The following is a 25346-nucleotide window of genomic DNA, read 5'->3' as shown; positions in this document are numbered from 1 at the left end:
ACTGGCACCTTTAAAATGAAACTGGAACTGGAAGGTAAACAGAAACCCTTATAGGGTGTGCATATAGTGAGAGGGGGGGGGGGGGGGGGGGGGGGTTACGCTATGGAGGTGAGTGGAGTACAGTGAGGGGATACAATAGAGAGAGAGAGAGAGAGAGAGAGAGAGAGAGAGAGAGAAAGAAAGAAAGTTATATTAACGTCCACGGGAGGCCGAATCCGACCTATGGGACAGATCAGATACATCCATTTACATTCCACTCTGGGTATCGATGCCAAAGAGGCATAAAACTGAAAAAAAATAACTCAAAATGAACTCTTAAGACTCTTAAGAGTTTAAATTACAATGGGTTCTATTGCATCTAGTTCGAAATTGAGGTTCAAAATAAAAATAGCTATATTTCATCCATGGATGGATTTGTTCTTGAGGGGGGTGGGGTACGGAATTCTTTAATGATTGCTTGTCCTCCTCTATATATTGCCCATTTGCCATTCTTTCTTGCTTCTTTAACTTTATTCAGCTCTGCCGATTTGTTCTTGAGTTGTAGCGGGGCGAGTTCATCAGCTATCCATACCTTTGTCCCTTGGAGAGACCTTGTTTGCTTCATCACTGCTATTTTCTCATTGTTGTCCATATAGGAGACTTTTGCCTGTGTACCCTTTACTATAATAGAGATAGGGTCTCCTAAGTCCAGAGAGAGAGAGAGAATGGAAGAGAAAACGATGAGAAGGAAACCAAATCCAGATTTTAGGAAAAGTGAGACAAAAAAAAGGCAGCCAAAATTAAAGCGGGATAAGTGATCTTTGAACTGGTCGACGACACGTGTTTGAGAATCGTGTATTTTCACGAATGTTCATGCCGTGACAAACTTGAGGGACTTGTTTCCCTTTTTCTTTCCCATTCTCCTTCATGTCCAAAGAATCCACGGATATGTCAAAATGATGATCCACTTCTGTTGCCTAGGTAGTCACACTGCCTCGGCTGATGTTTCCAAGGTTATGATATTGGCTCATGAGAGTGAGTCCTTCAAGGATTTTGTGCTGCTTCCGGGACTAAATGGTTCCTTGAAGGCTGAAGCAATATATAGAGATGTCAGGTAGACTTGACTAGTACCAAGTCTACATATTTACATATGTATATATGTATGTATGTATATATATATGTGTATATACATACATACACATGCATTTCGAAGGTTTCAAATGAACAAATCCAGTGCAACGAAGGCAAGCTCTAGGTCATTAGAAGGTAGTTCTCTAAGCGTTTTTCAGTGGGACAGGAGAATCATCAGTTTAGGATATGTATGTAGCCAAGGGGAGTTACACTTGACATGATTTTCTTTCAATTTTGAGGTTTTTTAGACCAACGGGAGTTGCACATGGACATGATTTTCCCTTGCAACCGCCTATTGGTAAGTTCCAAGGGCATGTTTGGACCAAGAGGGCAACGTCAAAAAACCTCAAAAACCTAAAAATCAAAAAAAGAAGAAAGAAAACGAAACTTGAAATTTGGGCAAAACTATCATACTGCAGAGGGTTTTGAGGGTTTTTGAAATTGTTTCGAGGTTTCTATGGGCCGCGGCGCGAATGCACTCAACCTAATGCTCCACCTCAGCCAGCCTTTTGCCAGGAGTGGTGGGTTGTCTCTCATGGCCGCCCTCCAGGTGGGAACGTTGGGGCATAGGATGATGCCTCTCCCAAAGACAATGTAAAGAGTGATTGTGTATCGGGTCAGAGTGATGAGTTTACAAAGTCATCCTCGCTGAAGGATGTTGCACCAAGGGCAGAATGCCTATGTTGAGTCATCCTTGCTTGAGATGGACAATATGCAGGATGCACTTGGTATGGATGCACAGGACACGATGCCATCTTTTGAGGCCTTGCAAGATGCATAGCAGGATATATGGCACGATGCCTTGCAAGGCACCCATATCAGATCGACTCTCACATAGAGCTTTTGAGGCGTCCAGGCAGCTCGCAGAGAATGGAGATAGGAGATCATGGTATTCACAGATGATAGAGCGGCTCACTCAGCATGGTCTCCACATAGATCACCTGCCACCTTTTCAGCATGATATACATGCACCACACATCCAGCTCTCTCACAGTGAGAGGAACAGAGTCCTTCAGTAGGATTTATGGCAACGATACACTCAAGAGACTTGGATTACACCCAGTCAGCCTCTACCGCCGAACATGCTATACTACAGAGATCATTTTATGCGTATCTTAGCGGATTCATACAGAGACCTGGATACATGGATGTGTACATGCCTCACAGTGCCCGAGTGGCGATTGGCCAACTCAGAGTGTCATCACACCAGCTTGAGATTGAGGCAGGTAGGGCAGCACGGATCCCCAGAGCAGAGAGGATATGTAGACTATGCCAGGAGGAGGTTGAGAGTGAGGAACATTATGTATGCAGATGCAGAGCATATAGTGTCATTAGAGAGTACCACCATCTTCAGTGGACATCCCTCACTCTGCCAGATCATGGAGTCTGCAGACCAGCGCAGATTTGACCCGTTCTTGTTAGAGAGACAACGCCACAAAGAGACACTGATACGGACTCATACCACAGGGAGAGGTGGGCGACAGCTCCAGCTCACTGATTTCTTCTAGAGATCTATCCCAATGCCTACCCTGACACAGGAGGGGGTTACACTTCAGCGCGTTGCGGACCTCCGAGCCAGATGGAGACCGAGAGCACCAGGCTACCAGACTCCCAGACTACATCAGAGGGAGATCACAGAGATACGGGCTCGACATCAGCACCATATCCAGGAGCGGCTAGCTCACTTACACTCACACCCGAAGATCATGCTCCAAGGTATTTTTGCCTCGCCTATGTATTACATATTACACCCCCATTATGGTAATGGTTGGAGCTAGACATATCTGCATCGCATTCTTGTATACCCAGGTTGCATACTGAGCCTCTAGCAGTAGTGCTCCATCCATCACCCCCCCCCCCCTACTAGCTCAGTACTTTCATACTTTATTTCATGTTTATTTTGTCCTTTTTTTTTTCCTGGACATCCAGAAGACATTTACAGTTGTACATTGATTTGTCTCATACGTCAAGTTCGGCCTCTAGTAGACGTTAATACAGCTTTCTTTCTCTCCCTCTCTCTCTTTCAAAATTCCTCTTAGACCCATCATTGTCTGCCATCAACCAACACCATCGCCGTCCTCATCACCAACAAGTCATTCTCATAGCTCACAAGCGTTCTTCTAACCTCATCACCACATCTAAAGATGCAAACTTCCTGAGTCGGGTAGGGATAAAACACGCTTGCATCTCTTTTTTTCTGAATCTTCCTTTTCATGTTTGAAACCGTGGCTTTCTTCAGTCTCTGCATGTGCGCTTATTTGTAAGATGCTCCCTCTATGCACACTCCAAGTTAGCATGCATTGCATGGGAACCCTAAAATCTAAAACCCTAATTTCCATGCATTGCATGGGAACCCTAAAATCTAAAACCCTCATTTCCATGCATAACTTATCTTTTTCATATGCATAAACTCTCCTCTCTAAGAAACGCTTGCTAACAATCCTAACACAAAACAAAAGGGAAAAAGTTAAAAACCAGACTGGTTTTTCACGTCATATAAAAATCTCAAAAAGTTCTCTAACTTTGAAATTGATTGCACAATTGTCTAATTGCTCATCTCAATTAACCCTAATCCTTTCATATTCCTCGCCGTGAAAAAATCTATAGTTTTTCATGGCAAGTGGAAAACTCGTTTTTCATGCCAATTACGTTCCAAGGAAAAAGAAGCAACACCCTGTTTTCTTTTCTCTAACACATACTACTACCTCACAATTACGTTCGAAGGAAAAAGAAACAACACCCCATTTTCTTTTCTCTAACACATCCTACTACCCCACAATTATGTTAAAGGTCAAATAAACACTTCAAAGTTCACCATAAAAAAACTATGTTTTTCAAGCCGTGAAAATTAGTCTAGTTTTTTATGCCATAAAAAGACCTGAGAATACCTTCTAACACTACTTACTAACTTTTACTAACACCTACTAACACTTCCCCGACTAGATTTGGCACATTGCCAAATAGACTACATGCTACATTGGAACGTTACCCCATAATGATCAACACAAGGATCACCAGTTTGATGAGTTGCTATAGTCTGTGTTTATTTAAACGAGTGTACAACTCCCAATCTTATTCATCATGAAGAAAAATGGACCAGTCTACTTGTGTGGTGTTGATAACCCGCCATCAATAAGCTCAAAAACAAGAACATGTTTCCAATGCCCCGCGTCGATCAAACGCTTGAACGGATTTTTTTTTCTCTAAGATGGATCTAAAGAGTGGGTACAACCACATCCAAATCTTTGAGGGGGATATCTTCAAGACAACATTCCAGACGGAACGGGCCCATACGATGAGTTTGTGGTCATGCCATTTGGACTAGCCAACACACCCACTGCCACGTTCAGCTGCATGATGATGCTTGTCTTTAAACTCTTGATTGGCCATTGTGTTTTCATATTCCTTGATAATATGTTGGTATTTTCAACTATCAAGGAACAACATGAGAAGGATATTGAGAAATTTCTCAAACTATTGGACATCAATGAGCTGTTCAATGCCAAGAAGTTCAAATGTTTCTTAATTGAGGTTCACTACCTCCATTACATCAGTAGTTCGGAGGGCATTCGTTTGGACCCCAACCAAAGCCCACAAAGTGCTCAATTGGGACCTCCCCATTACCATATATGATGTTTGTTCCTTCATTTTGGGATTCTCATGCATATCAGGCCCATATCAACAAGTTCTCCAAGATTTCAGCTCCTCTGATAGATTTGCTGAAAAAGGAGTCAAAACACAAAGGCATGACGTCTAGATGACCCCAGCCACGGTGACATTATTCAAGACTCTCAGGAAGGCTCTCTCTAAGTCACCTTGTCTGAAGTTAGCTTCTTGGGACAATACATTTGAATTCATTATACATGCCAGTAACCATGCTATTAGCGTTGTTATGCAGTAGGATGGTCATCCCGTTGCCTACATGAGCCAAAAAACTGAACATAATAGAAAAGAATTATTTCGACTCTGTTATAAGGAGCTCCTCGTGTTGACTCAAGCCCTTAAGCATTGGAAGCCTTTCCTTGGTATGTACACATCATCGCACACTTAAATGGCTTCCATGCTGAGTGCCCAATGGAATTAGATTTTTCAACAACTCGGTGGAGTGATCACCAAGCCCGTTGGAGTTAGATTTTTCAACAACTTGGTGGAGTGCTCGAATACATTGCCAAGAAGTTAAACCTGGTTGCAAAGGACTACTTTAGTCATCACCAATCTACTACTTTAGTCATCGGCGACCTTGATATAGGACATGCATCACAAGTACACAGATTCAAAAGAATTTGATATGCAGTGGGCACAAAAACTTGAAGCCACTGGGCCATTTCAATTCACAATGTATTAAGGATCGATTATGTGTGATGCCATCTCTGGTGGACATTGAGGCATGAATAACACGCTAGAGAAATTGGAGAGGAATTTCTATTGGCCAAAGATGAGGAGGGACGTGTTTACATATGCCTAACATTGTCCGGTATGTCAAAAAGAGAAGGTACCGCAAGGTAAACAGGAAGGTCTCTTGTATCCCTTGCCTATTCTACATGATATCTCTATCGACTTCGTTTTGGGCCCCCTTCTAGTGCAATAAGTCAAAATAAGATGTGCTTGAGTATTGTAGATAGGTTTAGTAAGTTCATGATGTTCATTCATTACAAGGCTAATGTTACAACTGAAGATGTAGATTGACTTTTCATTAGACATTGGTACCCTATTTGTGGTTTGCTTAGGACTATTATTTCGCATAAAGATGCTAAATTTACATCACATTTTTAGTGTGCTTTGTTCGATAACTTTGGCACTACGCTACACTTTTCGAGCATGTTCCACCCTCAAACGGGCGGTCAAACAAAGATCTACAATTAGGTGGCTTTTGATGTCCTCAAGTGCTATGTCTGACCATCAAGATAAGTGGGAGCATTGACTCTTTTTCTTCCACAATTGGTAGGACACTTTACGAGCCAGCATTTGGGAGAAATTTTCAATCTTTTTCTTCGGCATTGGTAGCACACCTTAAGAGGCGGCACGTGCGATGCATTCTCAGACTTTGCATTTTCACATCTGCAAGAATTATCATAGTTCTCACATCCATGAAAACTAGATCATGCACTTTCACGACAAATGCCTTGGTATGCATGTTCACTCAGGGTTTTCCATATGCATCAATCACCATGAATGTAGTACATGTGTGTCATGATATGAGGTCATCTTAGTTTTCACACAGGTGAGAACTAACAGCTTCTCATACCATGAAAATCCAATTTTCATGTACATGAAAACAGGTCTTATGGGACAACATATGGCTAGGGTTTTTCGCCTCCATAAATAGCAAGAGAATTCTGTGTGTGTGCTATTCCAGTTTCTGCCTGTTTCTTTCTATCACCTCCCCATCGATTGCTCCACCGACCTTTCCCCTTACCCTTACAGCTAATCGATTGCTGTTGTGTGGGGTTGCATACGTGGAGCTGTAGGGTTGCATACGTTGTCGTGCCATGGCACGTCTATGATGTGAAACCGTGCATGTGAGGCCATCAAATACACATCCAGATGCATGGGGTTAAGTGCCATGACGAGTCATTATATGATGCCATGTACATATGTTCATATTGTATATGAGGTTCAATAAGACAAGCTGAGGCTGAGTCAGATTTAGGAGTTTTTGTATATGAGTGTGGAGGGTGATGGTTCTGCTAAATGGTATCGATTGGGTCAATTCAGTGAATCTTATGGAATGCAAGCATGAGGGTATCTCAATGCACAAAGGAATGTATTTATGAAGATATGGGAAGATACTTGAATGAACAATTGGGGAGTCTATAAATCACATGGCCAATATGATGATTTATACACTACGGAGACATCAAGAGTAATAGACATTGCAGTGCCGAAGAAATTGTTGAATGCCGGGGAATAGAATTAAATGAAATGTTTTGCATTGGGAACTTTAACCTTAATGCTAAGGTTATGCCTTGTAACCTTAGTGCTAAGGTTAAAAAAAAAACAAAGTATATTTGGGAATTTTTTTTTTCTAGAAAACATAGAAGCGAATTGCGCAGTTTTTTTTTTAAATGGCATGTACAGCTGGAATAAGGTGGTGGGAGGGAGCGCCGAGATCTCCGCGGGAAAAAGGTGCGAGCACCGGAGGCAAACGGCGATTGCAGAGTGAGTAGGAAAAATCTGCAGAGGGAGGGAACAGTGTCGTCGGCGACCAGAGGATTTCATTCGAAGAGCTTATCTTCTGTGCATAGCTTTTAGGTGCTATAAATGAAGGGAAAATTGAGAGCTATCTGATGATGTGCTTCTTGGAAAATCAAAGCTCACAGTCAGCGCTGAGGCGACTGTTTCACCATTTCTTTCTCCATCATGTTATCGGCGCTGAAGCGGCCATTATGGGTTAACAAAAATAAAAAAATCGACGTGTTCACTCATCGCATCATTCAGATAAGCCTAATTCAAAAAACTTCTTTGTTACTTTAGTAAAAGGGCATGACATATAAGCCCTTAAAAGATTTGGAATATATGGGAAAAAGCTGGTGAACAAGATATAAATTTTGGGAGAACTTGGAGTTTTGTAAAATCACGGAAGATGGCCTTGTTCCTGTTTGATTGAGTTTTGGAAATTATGTATATGAAATAGCTATGCCGTATTCTATTTCTAGCTTGTGAAATGTTAGAATATTAAGGCAGGTTTTCAGGTGAAAAGGAGCATCATGAAATCATGGTTTTAATGGCACTGGATGTAAAGGTTGTAAGGGAACACATGTTATTGGAAAAATGGGGAATGCCTTGTTATGCACACATATGAATGGTTCAAAGGATTTCATGCAATTCTGTGCAATCATCTGGATGAATTCAAGGATGTATTGAGGCAAGTTGACACATGTATTTGTCATTGGAATTAGTGATGTTCAATACTCCTTGGGAAATTTTGTGCGTGAGATTCCTTGTTGGATTTGACATTCACTCTCACAGCTAGAAGTTTCGTACTTTCCTGGCTGTACCGCACACTTCACGACAGCTTTTGGTGAACCCGACGTGAAACTGCTGGGGTGAGAGTGTGGTGAAATATACAGGGAAGCTATGGCTGAGAATTCTGAGGGCCAGGGGGTTCATTTTGACCCCGGAGTTATGCAGATGTTCCAAATGTTTACCATGTACATGCAACAGCAACAAGCTGCTGAGAGGGGACAGATTTCCACGACCAAAGCCTTACAATCAATTGTGAAAAAGGTAGATCAATTTGATGGGAAGGACATTACAAAGTATCTGCGCAATTATATAAAGGAGATGGAGCTAAACAGGGTGACTGAGGAGGATATGGTTCGAAGTTTTGAGCTGGTATGCGTTCCTGAAATAAGAGAGCGCATAAAAGGATTGCAGACAGCACAGGGTGGCAGAAATTGGGAAGAATTCAAGCTTGCTTTAAAGGATGAATACTTCATGGAGGATTCTGAGCGAGTGACCAAACGAACTTTCTTGGAATGGGTCACAAAACCTAAAATGGAAATTTCTGCCACAGAATTGCTAAGGGAGTTTGAGAAGCGTTATGCCCAGTTGTCAAGAATAGAGCGTGCAACTTTGGACAGAGAAAAGACAGAGCTCTTCTTGCAAGCAGCTGGGAAAGATCTCCAGGAGAAATTGGAAATCCTCCTTGAGGATAAGAATACAGAACAGGGATTAAAGAGTGATTGGAATGATGTTGAGGATGCAGTCACTATGTTAGCAAAGCGACAGCGGAGGAGGGATAAAATGGTGATGGGCTCTGCAACCCCCATAACTGCTGTCACCCCTGAGAATCTATCCAAACCAGCTGCTACAATTCCAAAGATAGATGGGCCGATGGATGAGCTTATCAAGGGTATGCGTGACTTAAAATTGAAGATGTCCAGGATTGAAGAAAAAGGTCTACCATTGGGGCAGACTTCTATGCAAAGGCCTCAAAGCAAAGAAGGGTTTACATATAGATGCATATGGTGTGATGACCCAGAGCATGCAAAGAAGGATTGTACCAGCTATAAAGAAGCTCTTAAAAATCAACTTGTGTTCTTCAAAGATGGGAAAATCCATCTTACAGAGACTGGTCTTCCATTGAGTACAAACTTTGGGAAAGGAGGGATGAAAAAGCTGGTAGAGGATATGGCTGCTAGTCATGCCATTTCTATGGTTGAGGCAGCAACCTATGGATTAAAGGTTGGTCAACTAAAGCATGGATTTGAGAATGATGAGGATTATGAGAATGAGAATTTTTGGCCATCAACAATGGAATTAATTGCATCAAAGAAAGTGTCAAAGCAAGCTTTGCATGAGGCAGGTGATTGTATATGTCTTGAGACTGGCTGGGAGGAGCCTGTGGATTCTTTATCCATTCATGCCTATATTGCCAAATGCCAAAATAATGAGGCACAGGTAGAGGAGAAGCGAAAAAGGGAAAATGAGGAAGGAGGGCCATCAAAAAGAGTTACACGCGGAAGTGAAAAGAAGGATCCTGGGCCATCACATATGCCTCCACAGCATAGCAGACCTCCACATGATGTTTCAATGGAAGAAGTGCCAGCAAAAATGAAGGAGAAGGGTAAAGGGAAAAGTCCACTCTACAAGCTTCAATCTGATATTGAAGTTGCAACAGATCTCAAAAAGGTGCTTGAAGAGAGAATTCTAAACAGCAGGGTGGAATTCACACTAGGGGAAGTCTTGGGGATTGCAAAGAAAGAATTTCATGATGAGATAATTGATATTATACGAAGAAAAAGGCAGTCCATAATTGAATCTATTCCATCACAAGGGGAGGCAAGCACTTCCAAGACTCATGGTGTACAGGTACAGAAAAAGGAAGAGAGAGAAAATGTGGTGGAATGTAATCACTCTGCTGATGGGGCACGACAAGTGCGTTTTGTGGAAGAGGATGATGAAAAAGAAGTTCTTACAAAGAGTCATTACTCCAGGAGTCATTGGGCAAGAGCAACTACTGAAACCCTTGTCAAGATAGGTGATTTGGAAGAGCCGTATGTCGCTCTAATTGATCATGGGTCTGAAATAAATCTTATGGCTAAAAATCTCTACAACAAATGTAAGTGGCCAATGGATGTGGATCATGGGTGGATGATTAAAGCAGCTAATAATTCATCTGGTGAGCTTTATGCAGCATGTCCAAATGTAAGGGTAACTATAGGGGATGTGAAGGATGATCAGAATTTCTTTGTTCAGGAGATGTCATCGTATCCCCTCATTCTTGGGCAACCCTACATTACAGCTGTAAGGATGGAAACAAAAGTTTTGGATGATGGATCAGCATATGCAAGAATAAGGAGTAAAGATGGCAAAAAAGCTGTTCAGTTTTTGACAGTATGCATTAATCATGAAAGAAATCGTGAGTCTCTTCGGGCACAGTCACTCCCAAAGATAAACAGAGAGTTCATGAATTACAGGGAGATAGAGGGATTTTGGCCAGGTGCCATTGTAAAGCGGGATTCCAATGGTACAGGGGGGAATGAGTTCTCGCAGGACTCAATCAATGTAAATAGTTTTTCAGCAAATTTTCAGGGATTCTCCAGCTATGGGTCACTGGTTTTTGTAAAAAGCAAGGATTTAAAGCGTGGCATGCAAAAACATATACAAAATGAACAAAAAAGTTTTGAGCAGTGTGGTCTTTTGGAGAAGAATGAGTTTATTTCAGGGGTGCTTGATGAGGTGTCATTCATAGATACTATGGATGTGCTTTTTGATATGGGAAGAGCATGCTTACAGGGTGGAAATGAAATGATAAAGGTGTCATCTGTGGAGATGTATGATATAATCCAGGAATTTGAGGGGGTGGAATGTAAAAACATGAATTGTGAGATGGATGCTCATGTTGATACAAAGTACAAAACGGTTGCAAAGAAGGTGAAACCAGTTGCCTTGCCCTTGCCACCAGGAAGCAAGGAGAAGATAGATGAAGCTTCTATGCAGCCAAATCTTAGAGATCCGAAGAGAATTGGGCATAAATTTACTCAAGAAACTCTGAAAGAGCTGAAGATTGGTGAGAGGGATTTTCTGTTGCCAGTTGAAAGGGAATGCTTTGAGGAGATGCTTGTAAAACATGGGAAAGCTTTTGCCTTTCAGCCGCATGAGATAGGTTGTGTTGATCCAAGTGTAACAGCACCAATGGTAATCTTTACTGTTCCACATGTGCCCTGGAACCTGCGGCCAATTCCAGTACCAAAGGCTCTCTTACCAAAGTTGATGGAATTACTAAAGGAAAAGATCAGGATGGGAATCTTGGAGCCTTCATGTGCCCCATATTCCAACAGATGGTTTACTGTACCAAAGAAAAATGGGACATTGCGCTTTATTCAAGATATGCAACCTGTAAACAAAGTCACAATCAGGAATGTGGGAGCAGGTCCAATTGTGGATGAGTTTGCAGAAGCATTTGCAGGGAAAGCTATATACTCTATGGGTGATCTGTATTCGGGATATGATCAGTTCCAGCTGGATATACAAAGCAGGGACTTGACCACAATGAGAACTCCTTTGGGATTAGTAAGGATGTGTACCTTACCACAGGGTGCCACTAACTTAGTGGCACATATGATGAACGGAATGAATAAAGTCTTACGAGACTTCATACCACAAAAAACTATGCCATTTTTGGATGATGTGCCAATAAAGGGCTGTGATGAGAAAGATAAAGATGAGGATTTGGATTCAAAGGGGTGCCGCAAGTTTGTGGCAAATCATATAAAGGATTGTGACATGATTCTATCCAGGCTTGAAGAAGTAAATCTTACTTTATCTGGGCTGAAATCAGTGTTTGGGGTTGGTGAAGTGCTAATAGTGGGACATCTTTGTAGTACTAGTGGACGCCGTCCTTGTCCAGCCAAGATAGATGCAATACAAAGAATGAAGGAAATATGCATTAATGTTACAGAGCTGAGGAGATTTCTTGGAGCATGCGTCTTTTATGTTATTTGGATCCCACATTATGCACATGTAGCAGATCCTCTTTATCAGCTTTTGAGGAAAAATCAAAAATTTTTGTGGAGTGCAGTACATATTAAAGCTATGCGGAAGCTGAAATATTTGCTCCAATCGTCACCCATTTTGAGAAAGGCAGATTATGAGTGTGGCAGGCCTGTGATTGTTACAGTTGATACTAGTCCTACTGGGATAGGATGGGCAGTAGGGCAAGATGATGAGGATGATCATAGGTATGTAATTAGATTTGGAGCAAAGGTATTAAGCTTTCGACAACGAAAGTATCCACAGATCAAGAGAGAATTATGGGGGATAGTCACTGCTCTAAAATGTGAAAAAGAATATCTTATTGGGGCATCTGTACTAGTGGAAACTGATTGCTTGCCACTTCTTGGGATGATAGCAAGTTGTACCACTCCAGATATTGCTATGCTTAGGTGGATTGCTTATATCAAGTCACTAAATCCTGAATTTGAGCATATTGCGGTAAAAGATAATCCAGTTGCAGATATGCTATCACGAGCCAGGTATGAAGATGAAAAAGAGATGATTAGTGACATTGATGATGTGGGTACAAAGTTCTATACTACAGCATATGCAAAAGGGGATCATATTTGTCTATCAAATGCACTTGAGTCTTTTATTGAGGAAATATATGAAGGGGATTGGTTGCTTATTGGTCAATATTTGAGTACTCTGACAAGGCAAGAGAATTGGTCAGACTCAGAATTTAAGAGGATCCGCAGAAAAGCATATGGTTACTTTCTAAAGGATGGGTATCTCTGGAAGCATCCTAAACAGAGGAATGCTATGCCACAGAGAGTCATATGTGATAAAGAGACTCAAGGAAAGCTTGTGAAAGAATTCCATGAGAGTCTCTGGGCTGGGCATAGAAGTGTGTGGGCCACTTTTACCAAAATAAAGGAAAAATATTGGTGGAGAGGAATGTACAAGGATATTTCCCAATATGTGGAAACATGCATAGTATGCCAAATGTACTCAAATGTGCGGCATCGTGATGGCTTGCAACCAACCTACCCACCTCCCATGCACTACAGATGGGTAGTGGATCTAGTTACAATGCCTTTGGGAATTCGGCAGATGCGGTATATAGCACTTGCAAGAGAAGATTTGACAAATCAGGTAGAAGGGCGTGCTCTTAGAACAAAGAGTACGGAAACAGTATGCAAATTTCTCTTGGAAGATGTGATCTGCCGATATGGTTGTGTTGGGAAAATAACAGCTGATAGGGGTGAGCTAGATGTTGAAGAAGCAAGGGAATTCTTCTCTAGAATTGGTATCAAACTGTCTCTAACATGTGCTTACAATCCTGAGGGCAATGGGAAAAGTGAGCGAGGACATCCTCCAATCATTAAGGCTTTGGCTAAGGCATGCAGAGAAAGGATGAGAGAGTGGCCAAAGCTGCTACCATATGCCTTGTGGGCTGACCGTACAACTCATAGCTCAGTGATAGGATACATGCCCGCAGAATTAATGTATGGTCAGAAGCCAGTGATGCCAGTTGAAGAAGTAATTCTAACTTGGAATGTATTGCCCTGGGTGGAAGGATTGAGCAGAGATGACCTCCTTGCATTGCGAATAAGACAGTTGGAGAGGAGGCCTGAAGATGTAGAGCTTGCTAAAGCTCGCTTGAAAGATGCAAGGCTGAAAAATAAAGAAAGATTTGATAGTAGACACAGACTCCGGCCAAAACCTATTGAAGAAGGTGACTGGGTTCTAATGTATGATAGTAGCCTTGACAACCAATTCACTGTTCAAAGAAAATTTGCAAAAAGATGGTTTGGCCCTTACATTGTTAAGCATGTGCATGGAAATGCCACGTATACTCTGTGTGAGCTTGATGGAACAGAAGTAAAGAATCTTGTGGCTGGCAAAAGAATCAAGATATTTAAAAGAAGGCATGATAGTGATCCTTTTGATTCACAAGAGGCTCAGGATGAGAGGTTTGACAGTGGTAGTATGGATATGATTGAAGAGGAAGAGGATAATCTTCCTGGAACTGCTGAAGATGAAGACGACATTCAGCTATATGTGGACCTTGATGATGATTTGGCACATACCAGAGGATGTGCAGGTTTAGAGGGGGTGGATGTCGTGCCATGGCACGTCTATGATGTGAAACCGTGCATGTGAGGCCATCAAATACACATCCAGATGCATGGGGTTAAGTGCCATGACGAGTCATTATATGATGCCATGTACATATGTTCATATTGTATATGAGGTTCAATAAGACAAGCTGAGGCTGAGTCAGATTTAGGAGTTTTTGTATATGAGTGTGGAGGGTGATGGTTCTGCTAAATGGTATCGATTGGGTCAATTCAGTGAATCTTATGGAATGCAAGCATGAGGGTATCTCAATGCACAAAGGAATGTATTTATGAAGATATGGGAAGATACTTGAATGAACAATTGGGGAGTCTATAAATCACATGGCCAATATGATGATTTATACACTACGGAGACATCAAGAGTAATAGACATTGCAGTGCCGAAGAAATTGTTGAATGCCGGGGAATAGAATTAAATGAAATGTTTTGCATTGGGAACTTTAACCTTAATGCTAAGGTTATGCCTTGTAACCTTAGTGCTAAGGTTAAAAAAAAAACAAAGTATATTTGGGAATTTTTTTTTTCTAGAAAACATAGAAGCGAATTGCGCAGTTTTTTTTTTAAATGGCATGTACAGCTGGAATAAGGTGGTGGGAGGGAGCGCCGAGATCTCCGCGGGAAAAAGGTGAGAGCACCGGAGGCAAACGGTGATTGCAGAGTGAGTAGGAAAAATCTGCAGAGGGAGGGAACAGTGTCGTCGGCGACCAGAGGATTTCATTCGAAGAGCTTATCTTCTGTGCATAGCTTTTAGGTGCTATAAATGAAGGGAAAATTGAGAGCTATCTGATGATGTGCTTCTTGGAAAATCAAAGCTCACAGTCAGCGCTGAGGCGACTGTTTCACCATTTCTTTCTCCATCATGTTATCGGCGCTGAAGCGGCCATTATGGGTTAACAAAAATAAAAAAATCGACGTGTTCACTCATCGCATCATTCAGATAAGCCTAATTCAAAAAACTTCTTTGTTACTTTAGTAAAAGGGCATGACATATAAGCCCTTAAAAGATTTGGAATATATGGGAAAAAGCTGGTGAACAAGATATAAATTTTGGGAGAACTTGGAGTTTTGTAAAATCACGGAAGATGGCCTTGTTCCTGTTTGATTGAGTTTTGGAAATTATGTATATGAAATAGCTATGCCGTATTCTATTTCTAGCTTGTGAAATGTTAGAATATTAAGGCAGGTTTTCAGGTGAAAAGGAGCATCATGAAATCATGGTTTTAATGGCACTGGATGTAAAGGTTGTAAGGGAACACATGTTATTGGAAAAATGGGGAATGCCTTGTTATGCACACATATGAATGGTTCAAAGGATTTCATGCAATTCTGTGCAATCATCTGGATGAATTCAAGGATGTATTGAGGCAAGTTGACACATGTATTTGTCATTGGAATTAGTGATGTTCAATACTCCTTGGGAAATTTTGTGCGTGAGATTCCTTGTTGGATTTGACATTCACTCTCACAGCTAGAAGTTTCGTACTTTCCTGGCTGTACCGCACACTTCACGACAACGTGGAGCTGAAAGAACTCTGGATTGAGCTTATCTGGCCTAAAGAATTCATGGCCATATTGTGTTTCTGTCAACAATCTGGTATAAAGGTGGCAGACTAAGAAAAGAAAAATTCTACTTTAGGGCAACAAACTGACATGGTGGTGGCAGACCAAGAAGAGAAAAACCCTACTTCCCAAGAACATAAGAGGTGGTGGAGGTTTTGTTGATGTGTTCTCAGCAGCTGTGTTAGAAAATCATTGCACTTATCCCAGGTCGGACTAGGCATCTGCTAGCTTATGTTTGTAAGACCCCTGTTACGATGCAGTATGAAAAAAAAAATCTTTTCCTTTTTCAGTAGCTTGTTCGGGTTACCTGATGGCAAGACGACATGTGCCATGCACACATCGATGGACGGGCACAAGCATTTGGCACTAGAAAAGGTGAAATAAAACCTATTTGGCTAGAGAGCATCAAATGAGCTGGTGGAGCTTTGTAGGCTTTGAGCAGCCTTTGGGGGATGATCGGCAATGATTGACGCAGCGGGCTGTGGCAGCTGGCTCCTGCAAATAGTTGCTTCCCATTGGTTATAAGCAGTAGAAATGAAAGCTTATTCTTACATCCTCCATAGTGGAACTATCCAATGAGTCCTTTGTGAGGGGGAATATCCTTGTGTGAGTGAAAGATTGAAGTGGGAAGACTTGGTGGGTTGGCCTACATGAGGACTGCTAGGGTTAGTGTAACTATTTGGCCCTCCTAGCTCTATTTCACATAATGAAATTCATGCCTGGACACCAAACAGGTCGAAGAAGACATGGGGACAAGGTCCATAAGAAGAATAAGCACCATTCTTGAGATCGTGGAGTGTGTGTGGACATCATTATGATCATGAAGAGTAAGTTCTTCACTATCAACACCTTCTCCAACTTGCTTTTCAGATGTACGGTCAACCCTAGACTTGTATGGGCATATGCATGGGTGATAGGTTTTATATCAGTTTTCTTGCGAGAAAGAGCTTTTCCATGGTTTTCTTCATAGACAAGGCTATACGAGTTGTGGAGATTACTCATGGGATGAGCGAGTGTTTCTTGGACTTTGACATATAGCTTGGACATGGAGAACTTGGGCATAAAGCTTGGACATGGAACATGAAGCTTGGACATAAACATGGAACTTGGACATATAGGTTGGACATGAAGCTTGGACATGAACATGGAACTTGGTTATGGAACTTGGACTTGGACTTGGATATAGACTTGGACTTGGACTTGGATTTTGGATTTGGATTCATTGGACTTGGATTCATTGGATTTGGATTTGGATATTTAGATTTGGTACTAGCCCGGTGAGAGATACTTGTGGGTCATCCCCGTGGTGTGCTCGACATCAAAGATCTTGTACGTCGACATCAACATTGACTTGGATATCCTACATCGGCATATTTGTTTGATATTATTTTCATTTGTTGTATTGGTCCTGGCTTGGAAAAGCCCGTGGATTGTTCCTGAAATAAATTCCTGAAGAGGAGGCGGAACCTGTTCCCCGCTCAATGTGGTGTACTGTGCAAGATCCCCATTCCCTTTTCTCTCTCCCCTCTCTCTTTATATTTTTATCTCTTGGACATGTGGTTGAGTCTGTCATCACTGCACGCCCCACTGGGCTTATAGTGGTATCAGAGCAGGATTTCTCTTTAAGAAACTTTCTTGGGGTGACAAAGCCATGTCGAGAGTAGAGGGAGACCATGGGCCTCATGAAGGAAACAAGCATGAGGTTGTTACAGAAATTCTTGATGGGAACCGTGGCCGTGACATCAGAAGAGTACCATGACTTTCAGTAGTTCAGACGACCTCTCAGAGACAAAGAATTTATTTCTTGGAGAACCAAAAGAGAGCAGGATCAAAGAACGCTCAAATGTTTGCAGATTTCATCAAGGATTCAGCCACTGAAGCCGACGGAGTTGAAGCTGCTAAAGCCTATTTTCGAGACACCATTGCAGAAGAATCTAGAGCTACCTGCTCTATTTATCGAGGCTACTCTTTTAGATGCAGTTTCTTCATGACAGGTAAGGGAAAGGAAGGCAAAGAAGCCAGAGAGATCAAGAGATCATCAGATTGACATCATGCCAAGAAGTTCGACAAATGGTTTGCAGTGGTGCTTAGCCCATTGCATGTTTCGACAAATAAAGCCATGGAATCTTTGTGGACCAAAGCTGAAACATAATCCTTTTGAAGCATTGAGACTTTATCCTAGCAAAGGACCAATGTTGGATATTCTAGACCTTTTGTTGTGGTTGAACATGATGAGATTGCATTGGAGCAGTCTTGAACCAAGCAGGCCATGTTGTGGCCGATGAATGTCAAAGCCAACAAGGAAGCAGATGCATTATCTCAGAGACCCTTGAGCCATGCGGTTTCTATGGGTTACCATATGGATTTCAATTTGATGAAGAATCCTTATGCTACCAAAGAGGATTTCAAAGATGTTTTGGAACAGATTGCACAATAGAAATTTGGTGACTTTTTATGTCATCAAGAAGGGTTTTCTTATGATACAAACCCAGGTCATGAGTAACACAAGGAATTTAGGCCAAAGTAATGGAAGAGTGCCATGCTTCTCCATACATGGGGCATAGAGACCCCTTGACAACACTTCAAGCTTTGGAGAGCTATTTTTATTGGCCTAGTATGAGAAAGACATTGAGCTTTATCATTCGAGAATGTTTGTTTTGTCAGAAGGTCAAGTTTGATCGACAAACACCAGCAAGATTATTGACCCATTGAATGATCTATGGGAGAATATTGCTATGGATTTTATCTTTGGATTGCCAAAGTCAGGGAATGATGGTATATGGCCCTTTCAAGATACCAAGAAGATCAACCATGTTATCCCCAGAGAAACTTGTTTTGAAGAATCCACCAGGGGTGCAAGAGCCAAAACAGATTGTGTTTCATTCTGTGAGAAAAGGAGGAAAGACAGTGGTCAGAAAGTTCCTCTTGGAATTCAAGAGTTATTCGTTGTTGGACGTGAAATGGATGCCAGAGGAGTACTTCTAGGACTATCCAGGTATACTTCGAGCTTATGAGCATTGAGAAAGTGGTTGGTCGAGATGTATTTGAAGTTCAGATATGGAGGTCTTGCGATCAAGACAGATTCAAGAGGGAAGGATCATACCTCTAGCCCTCTTCACTGTATATATATTGGACTGGAATTGATCATTATTCTACTTATAATGGTTATTTGGACATGCTTTAGTTTTTTTTTTCCCCAGAAAGAGACTTCTATTAAGTATGAAAAAAACATACAACAATCACAACTATAAGCCGAAAAAGAATAGAATCACCCCAATATGTAAGGTGATTTCAACCACTGAGGAGCATCATGATGCCATGTAACACCTGTGGTACTAGAGGAAAAGAAGATGCCATGGTCCCACTCCCGCATAAATATCATGCGCTTTGCCTGCACAGAAAGAGAGGGCCCCTGAATGCGAGCCCAAGTAGCCATAAGAGTATGGATGATATCACCCCATTATCCATATAGTACTAATGCACTGAGACCCAAAAATCTGGACACCCTCAATAGCCTCCGTGCATCTAGCTCTCTAGATCTGCTATTCTGTAATACTGGCAACAATCTCCCAACTGGTGTCAATCCTCTGTCTGGGGGGTGTATAATCAGAGTGAAGAACATCCTGCAATAAACCATGCTGGGCAATACCTCTACGAATGAAAATAGCAGAATCTGTACCACTACCCTCATAAAAAAGCTACAGACCAGACTGGGAGAGCCAAGCAACTGCCCCCCAGGTCACATGCATGGCTCGGTCACTCAATTTGCCCATAAGTTGGGCTACAGAACCCCAAATCTGTTGTGCAGTGCTGCATCCCCATAAACAATGTTGTACAGTCTCAAAATCTGCCGCACACCTAGGACAGGAAGGTGCTACACCGAAAACCGATCTCCATTGATTAGTGGGGAGACCACCACGCAAGAATAACCAAAAGAAATGAGAGATCTGGCTCCTTCTGTATGAGTGCCAAAGTCTATGCCAATATCTGTGATGTATCATTGGCGAAATATCATAGCTCTCCCAATGAGGCTTGAGAGTAGGGATTCTAGTTTGAGTGGCAACGAGAAAGCCCAAGGAGCAAGATTTGTATATGGAGGGCAACGATGCCAGAACGAGATTTGTGTATGGGAGGCAACAATGCCAGATGACCCATCGTGGCAACGATACCGGAACGAGATTTGTATATGGGAGGCAACGATGCCAGATAACCCATTGGACGACAACAATGCCAAATATATTGGACTTCACAATCGGGCGGTCATTGCGACCAGATGGCCCAGATGACTGTATTGGATTTCGCAATTGGGCGGTCACTGCGACCAGATGGCCCAGATGACTGTAATGGATTTCACAATCGGGCGGTCATTGTGACCAGATGGCCTAGATGACTATTGGATTTCATAGTCAGGTGGTCAATGTGACCAAATGGCACAGATGACTATTGATAAACTCTCGGGCGGTCCCAGTGACCAAATGGCCTTGAGGAAAAGTCTGAGCGGTCCTAGTAACCAGATGGCTCAGCATGGTTTTGATGAAACCAGACAAGACAATCCATGAAAAGGAGGATCATTACTTGTGCATTGCATACTGATGTATGTTTGAATTTCTTTGATTTTTGTGTTGTTTTTGATGTGTAGACAACGCTTGGATTTATGGCATGTGATAGTCCACTAGGCTCCAGACTACCTGACCAGTACCTGGAATACCCAATAGACGCGAATGATGCATACTTGTTTATTGACTAGCTTGTGTCTAGTTTTTGCAGGAGGTAAGTATGCATTTATTTTATGGCATGTGATAGTCCACTAGGCTCCAGACTACCTGACCAGTACCTAGAATACCCAATAGACGCGAATGATGCATACTTGTTTGTTGACTAGCTTGTGTCTAGTTTTTGCAGGAGGTAAGTATGCATTTATTTTATCTAACACATGTGACAAGCCATGAAGATGTACCATCAAGAACAAGGACATCGGTCAAACAAAAGGCATTGAGATATTGCCAGATGAACAAATGACACCTCAAATATGGGGAAAGACCAAATGCACAAGCTCACCAGACGAGGCTAGTACCTTCAAACATATGAAAGTACTTTATATACTTGGAACTCACGGATATACATAGAACATATGGATGTGCTATAGTCCACAGTTGAGGACAACTACGATGTAAGAGGGAGAGAATGTAACTATTTGGCCCTCTTAGCTCTATTTCACATAATGAAATCCATGCTCGGACACCAGACAAGTGGAAGAAGACATGGCAACAAGGTCCATAAGGATTGATTAAGAAAAAGCACCATTCTTGGTCAAAAAGCAAGAAAAAACAAAAAGTCAAACAAGGTTGAACGCAAGCCAAGGACACCATTGGAAAGAGGAGACTGAGCCGGACCAAAAAGCTAAAAGGCGCTTTTCTCAAAAAGCAGCTCTAAGGCCTTAAAGCCAGAAAAGCAAAGCACTAAAAGTTGAGTAATATTTTATTAATAAAAATAAAAAGAGCAAAAGCAAAGGCAAAAAGAGAAAAGCAAAGCGTAAAAAGGCAAAGCAAAAGCATGAAGGCTCTTTGGCAAAAAGCAAGGTCTCTTACAAGTATAAAAAGGATCGGACTTCTCTTGTAGTACCATGAACAAGATCATTGAAGATTGAAGGAGATCATGGAGTGTGTGTGGACATCATTATAATCATGAAGAGTTTCTTCTTCGCCATCAACACCTTCTCCAACTTGCTTTTCAAATGTACAGTCAAACCTAGACTTGTATGGCCATATGCATGGCATGTACGGACAAAAATTTTCTCCAAAAACCTAAAAATTTCAAAAACCCTAAAACTACTCCAAAAACCCTAAAAACTACTTTTTGGATGTTTTTATCGCCCAAAAACCGTTAAAACAGGTTTTATATTAGTTTTCTTGCGAGAAAAGCATTTCCATGGTTTTCTTCATGAACAAGGCTATACGAGTTGTGGAGATTACTCATGGGATGAGCGAGTGTTTCTTGGACTTGGACATGGAGAACTTGGGCATAGAGCTTGGACATGGAACATGAAGCTTGGACATAAACATGGAACTTGGACATATAGGTTGGACATGAACATGAACTTGGTTATGGAACTTGGACTTGGACTTGGATCTAGACTTGGGCTTGGACTTGGACTTGGATCTAGACTTGGACTTGGACTTGGGCACTAGAGAAGGTATATAGCTAAGCAAGAGAGGAGGGAAGCCATGTCATGAATTAATTATTGCTGCTATACATCTCCCTGTAAAAGACAAAGACACCATCTTCTTTTAAGGAATCAAACCGAGGACTACTGCCTATTACATGCTTCTTTCCTAACAAGACACATGCCAACTTCGTGCAACGGATTCATTTTGGATTTCTGAATTCATTCACTTCTTGTTTTTAATTGAGTGACCATACGTACGTTAAAAATTTACCAATGTTTTACTTTCCTCTCTCGAAAATGTACAATTGTTCATGTTCTGACCTGTAGACTCCAGCAAGTACATGCGGGTTTTGTTATTTGGCCAAAATCTGCATGAATCCATTTATAGGATGTTACATAACTGCAATGTATAGTAAAGAAACATAAAGAGGCTTTGAATTACTTGATCATGCAAATAAATTGTATGTGCTGCTTCTGTTATGAAGTTCAAGAGGTACCTGAATCGCAAATTCCAAATCTGTGATGTCTGCAAATCTTCAAATGAGAGAGTTAAACCCTCCTTTGCATCAAGGTGGGGAAGTTTCTCTTCAGCCTGCCTCTGTAAATGGCAAGGACAAGATGGTGAAATACATAACAAAAAGCTAATTCATACTGTGTGTTTGTTACTCTTTAAAGCTATAAAGATATGTTCACACATTCTGTACATCTCAAATCCCTGCCTCTAGCCTAAGAGAATTTCACATTATGCATACCCGTGAGCCCCAATGATGTAGCAAAATCCAACCATAAGCCTTGTATATATGAGTAGAGATAGGCAATGGTCACCCACTTAAGTTGGGCGGCCGGGCAAAGCCCTTGTGTATATATACTACTTTTGATAATGTGAATAGGGAGAATCATTCATTTCTCAAGTACAAAGCTTTCTTCTCCTCTTGTGTTCTTACCTCTTGCTTGCTTGTTGTATGCATACTTGTGATTTCTTGGAGTGTGATTGAGTGTGCATGCTTGAAAACTTGAGTGAGGGAGTGATTGAGGTAGAGCAGAGAGAAGAGTGGTTCAAGCTTTCTATTGCATTTTGGAAGGATTACCTTAGAGGATTGAGAGTAGGACGACTTAAACAAGAGGGATTGACACACCTCTTGGCCTCTTTAGCCTCTTCCAATGGGTCTTCACGATCCAAGATAAGTAGTTTGGCCACTACCCTATGAGTCCTTGCAAGAAGCAAGAAGGTAACATGCAAGACTAACATTTCTGAAGCAGTGATTGCGAATTGCAGTCCTTGGCAGCAATTGTATGCAGAGGTGGCCAAGGACACACAACAGATTACATAGCAGAGAGCGCAAGTATTATAGCTATGATTGCGACAAGCAGCACAGTCGGGTTCTGTAAGACGAGCAAATCAAAAGTTACAGCACCCAAGGAGGCCCAAGGAGGCCATATCTCCTTACATTCCGTACTAGGTAACAACCGACAAGGTGGGTTACTTCCGCATTGATGAAGAACTAGAGCGGGTAGGAAGATGCATGCTGAAATTCCATGTGTTTTAAGGATGGTTACACAGATAAAACTTATTATGAAATGGTTCCATGAGCAAAATGTTGCCACTTAATCTTGGAAGATGCAGATGCCAGCCGGCTGCTATAGAAGGTGGGCCTCATAGACTTTTTTAGGCTGCCGCTGTGGGGCATGGACTACCTAAAAATGCTTCGAGTGATGAATTCATATGACATGATAAAATCGATCTGTGAAGATAATCTCTCATATCATCCCATGACATGTCATTTTGATCTAGTTCGTTGGTCTCATAATAATTCTTCCATCCAACCCTGGCTACTCTAATAACTTTCAGATGAGCCAAGGCCAGCTTACTTCGCTCATTGTATCCTGCTACGTTGAAGTACTCATTCATGAACTCAATGCAAGTTTCCAGAGTCTGTCTGTCTGAGGTTCCTTCCCTCTCCCTTGAAAAATCTAGGTTGAGATTGTCAAAATACGCAGCGGAAATGATAACCAAACTTGAGACCACAAGAGCAAGTAGAGTGCAGAAAATAGACAGCACAAGAGAAGGAGAGAGATAGGCGTATAACTCTTCTCTATACACAAGATCCCGAGAAATAACTGAATGAGTACAATGTGGGGCAATGGGGCCTATTTATATGGCCCCATCATGCAGTCGGCCAGCACTAGTGGCCCTCACGACTGGGCACATCCAGTCGGCCAGCAGAGAAAAATACGACGACCCCTCCTGATGAAGTCGGCCAGCTCCTGGTACACATGAGTGCAGTCGGCTAGCATCAGAGGCTCCTGCCAGCCTGTGGGGCAGCCACCCACATCATGGGAAAAAATGGGGAAAAAATACGGGGAGTGAGGAGAAATGATAAAACACCTATGCAAGGCGGGCACACCCACAACAGAGGCCCTGGTGTCTGATAAAGACAGGAGATGACTTCTAACAGCCCCTCTCAGCTCCTGGCTGTGAAACCAACCACAGGGAGCTGGGGTGCCGCCTGAGCAAATCGTGAGATAGCGACTTCGTGAAGAGGTCCACAGTAATGTCCTCCATCGAACAAAACTCTAGCAAGATGTCATCAGCAACGATCTGTGCACGAACAAAGTGCCTTTGGATGACCATGGGTTCCTCCAGTGGAAGCCCAATCCTTAGTGGATGTATCCCCAGTATGAATGTGACCAGAATACTTGCAGAGATCCTGTAAATATGAACAGGAAGGAGTCATGTGCCTGGAAGCACCACTGTCTAAAATCCACTCCCGAGTATCCGTTGCGGAGAATCCTCCAATCTCCTCCCTGCCTGAAGAAAATGAAACATCGGTGTCCATCACCTCCACGTGCACAAAAGCCGGAGTTTTCATGATTGCTGCTGAGGAATCTTCACCCTTCTCGGTCTTCCGCTTGGGACACTGCCTCCAATAGTGGCCTTTCTCGCCACAATCATTATAGGTCCTCTCTGCCTTTAGTTTCTCGCGGTCAACGTCGGACTTCTCCGAGGAAGCCTTCCCTTTGCCCGTGTTACGGCCTTTCGACCGTTGGCCAGTTAAGGCCTCCGAACCTCCACCCTGAGGAGGGTTCGTGAATCATTCCTCCTGCTCCAAGACCATGGGCACAAGCTCATCCCACGCGATGGTACTGAGCCTGCCACTGGTAATCAAAGATGAGTAAAATGCTGAGTACTGAGAGGGCAAGTGCGACAACAACGTTATGGCCATGTCCTCTGACGATATCTCCTTCCCAGCCTGAAGAACCTCCTGCTGAAGTGCCTGCAGCTTGTTAATATGCTCCCGCATCGTCAACGACTTTGCAGGGCTCATAACCCGCATCTGTACTTCCAAGGATATCCTCTTCATGGGCGATACCCTGTTGTAAAGAGAGGCCAAATGCTGCCATATACCTCTGGCCAGCGTCATATG

At 42.2% G+C, this 25346-nt stretch overlaps 1 protein-coding gene across 1 annotated transcript in view; it reads right to left on the bottom strand.

Annotated features, from left to right (window-relative positions):
* The window catches only part of LOC147624744 (uncharacterized), a 76513-nt gene that overhangs the window by 18040 nt on the left and 33127 nt on the right, over positions 1-25346 (bottom strand). Inside the window, exons 4-5 of the mRNA XM_086820020.1 lie at positions 22419-22519; positions 22243-22289 (exon numbers count right to left, since the gene is read on the bottom strand). Of these exons, the coding sequence (XP_086676146.1) occupies positions 22243-22289; positions 22419-22519 (148 nt within the window). The remainder of the gene's footprint in view (positions 1-22242; positions 22290-22418; positions 22520-25346) is intronic.

This window comes from Cibotium barometz, chromosome 25 (assembly GCF_041138505.1).
Source record: "Cibotium barometz isolate CiBa-2024 chromosome 25, ASM4113850v1, whole genome shotgun sequence".
Classification (NCBI taxonomy): domain Eukaryota; kingdom Viridiplantae; phylum Streptophyta; class Polypodiopsida; order Cyatheales; family Cibotiaceae; genus Cibotium; species Cibotium barometz.
This window is presented reverse-complemented; position numbering and strand designations above follow the sequence as displayed.